Source organism: Gorilla gorilla, chromosome 23 (genome assembly GCF_029281585.2).
Source record: "Gorilla gorilla gorilla isolate KB3781 chromosome 23, NHGRI_mGorGor1-v2.1_pri, whole genome shotgun sequence".
Classification (NCBI taxonomy): Eukaryota; Metazoa; Chordata; class Mammalia; order Primates; family Hominidae; genus Gorilla; species Gorilla gorilla.
The window spans coordinates 39,059,249-39,061,965 of NC_086018.1; the positions used below are offsets into that span (position 1 = coordinate 39,059,249).

A 2,717-nucleotide genomic window follows, 5' to 3' on the forward strand; every position below is an offset into this window, starting at 1 on the left:
AAATGATTAAATGACGGCCGGGTGTGGTGCTGCACGCCTGTAATCCCCGCACTTTGGGAGGCCGAGGCAGGTGGATCACCTGAGGTGCGGAGTTCAAGACCAGCATGGCCAAAATGATAAAAACCCCGTCTCTATTAAAAATACAAAAAATTAGCCACGCATGGTGGCGGGCACCTGTAATCCCAGCTACTTGGGAGGCTGAGGCAGGAGAATCGCTTGAAGCCGGGAGGCCGAGGTTGCAGTGAGCTGAAATCAAGACACTGCACTCCAGCCTAGGCAACAAGAGCAAAACTCCATCTCAAAAAAAAAAAAAAAATAGAAGATTACATGAAAAAGATTAAACGTAGGCCGGGCATGGTGGCTCACATCTGTAATCCCAGCTCTTTGGGAGGCCAAAGCGGGCAGATCACTTGAGTTCAGGAGCTCGAGACCAGCCTGGCCAACATGGAGAAACCTGGTCTCTATTAAAAATACAAAAATTAGCCTGGCGTGGTGGTGGAAGAATCACTTGAACTCGGGAGGTGGAGGTTGCAGTGAGCCGAGATTGTGCCACTGCACTCCAGCCTGGGTGACAGAGTGAGACTGTCTCAAAAAAAAAAAAAAAAGAAAGAAAGAAGGAAAAACGAAAGATTTCCTACTTTTGGAGACTCCTGAATCCCTTGGCCTCTGCAGCACTTCTCCTCTCCTTCCTCCATGACCATGCCTTCTGAGTCGACACTGTGCTGTTCCATATACAGCCAGCTCCTTAGATGATACGGTTCTCCAAGGTCCAAGACCCTCTTCTGTTTTAGCTTTATCCGGTCTCCCTGGGAAAGCTCATTCACCCCTTAGCATCAAGTCTTAATTATATGCTGATACTTTCAAAGGCTAATCTCCGTTTGCAACCAATTTATCATGTTTCATATCAGTATTTCTACCTGCTTAGTGAATAATAGGGTTAGAAAGATTTTGGTTAAAGGATATAAAATTTCAGTTAGACAGCAGCACACAGTACAAGAGATCTATTGTAAAATATGTAACTATAGTTAATAACAATATGTTGTATACTTGAAAATTGTGAAGAGTAGATTTTTAAATGTTCTTTTCACAAAAAAGATGTGTGTGAGTTAATGGATATGTTAATTAGCTTAACGAGCTTGATTTAGCCATTCCACAATGCATGCATATATCAAAACATTGGCCCGGCTCAGTGGCTCATGCTTGTAATCCCAGCACTTTGGGGGGCCGAGGCAGAAGGATCACTTGAGCCCAGGAGTTTGAAATCAGCCTGGGCAACCAAGTAAGACCCTGTAACTATAAAAAATTTAAAAATTGCTCTTTCTCAGTGACCGGGTTCTAGGCTTAGGCGCAGACGGGTTAGGAGAGCCAACATGCCAGTGGCCCGGAGCTGGGTTTGTCGCAAAACTTACGTGACCCCGCGGAGATCCTTTGAGAAATCTCGTCTCGACCAAGAGCTGAAGCTGATCGGCGAGTATGGGCTCCGGAACAAACGTGAGGTCTGGAGGGTCAAATTTACCCTGGCCAAGATCCGCAAGGCCGCTCGGGAACTGCTGACGCTCGATGAGAAGGACTCACGGCGTCTGTTTGAAGGCAATGCCCTGCTGCGGCGGCTGGTCCGCATTGGAGTGCTGGATGAGGGCAAGATGAAGCTGGGTTACATCCTGGGCCTGAAGATAGAGGATTTCTTAGAGAGACGCCTACAGACCCAGGTCTTCAAGCTGGTCTTGGCCAAGTCCATCCACCACGCTCGCGTGCTGATCCGCCAGTGCCATATCAGGGTCCGCAAGCAGGTGGTGAACATCCCGTCCTTCATTGTCCGCCTGGATTCCCAGAAGCACATCGACTTCTCTCTGTGCTCTCCCTATGGGGGTGGCCGCCCGGGCCGCGTGAAGAGGAAGAATGCCAAGAAGGGCCAGGGTGGGGCTGGGGCTGGAGACCACAAGGAGGAGGATTAAGCCCACCTGTCCCTCCTGGGCTGCTGCATTGTCTAGTTTTCCTGCCAAATAAACAGGATCAGCGCTTTAAAAAAAAAAATTTTTTTTTTTTTTTGAGACGGATTCTTGCTCTGTCGCCCAGGCTGGAGTGCAGTGGTGCAATCTCGGCTCACTGCAAGCTCCGCCTCCGGGGTTCACGCCATTCTCCTGCCTCAGCCTCCCGAGTAGCTGGGACTATAGGTGCCTGCCACCACGCCCGACTAATTTTTTTGTATTTTTAGTAGAGACGAGGTTTCACCGGATTAGCCAGGATGGTCTCGATCTCCCATCTCCCGACCTCATGATCCGCCCGCCTCGGCCTCCCAAAGTGCTGGGATTACAGGCTTGAGCCACCGTGCCCGGCCAAAAAAAAAAAATTTAAAAATTAGCCAACCGTTGACCGGGTGCGGTGGCTCACGCCTGTAATCCCAGCACTTTGGGAGGCCAAGGCGGGTGGATCACGAGGTCAGGAGATCAAGACCATCCTGGCTAACATGGTGAAATCCCGTCTCTACTAAAAATACAAAAACTTAGCCAGGCATGGTGGCGGGCGCCTGTAGTCCCAGCTACTTGGGAGGCTGAGGCAGGAGAATGGTGTGAACCTGGGAGGCAGAGCTTGCAGTGAGCCGATATCAAGCCACAGCACTCCAGCCCGGGCCACAGAGCGAGACTCCATCTCAAAAAAAAAAAAAAAAAAAATTCCCAAGCGTGGTGGTAGCCACCTGTAGCCCCACATACTCAGGA

General features: G+C 49.8%; 1 protein-coding gene across 1 annotated transcript; it reads left to right on the plus strand.

Annotated features, from left to right (window-relative positions):
* Positions 1-1,334: 1,334 nt before the first annotated feature.
* Positions 1,335-2,034, plus strand: LOC101152662 (small ribosomal subunit protein uS4-like). The gene has a single exon (XM_055374733.2). It carries the CDS (start codon positions 1,371-1,373, stop codon positions 1,953-1,955), a length of 585 nt encoding a protein of 194 aa, XP_055230708.1. The 5' UTR covers positions 1,335-1,370; the 3' UTR covers positions 1,956-2,034.
* Positions 2,035-2,717: the final 683 nt, after the last annotated feature.

Coding starts and splice junctions, on each gene's coding strand:
- LOC101152662 (XM_055374733.2), top strand. CDS start 1,371: ATGCCAGTGGCCCGGAGCTGGGTTTGTCGCAAAACTTACGTGACCCCG.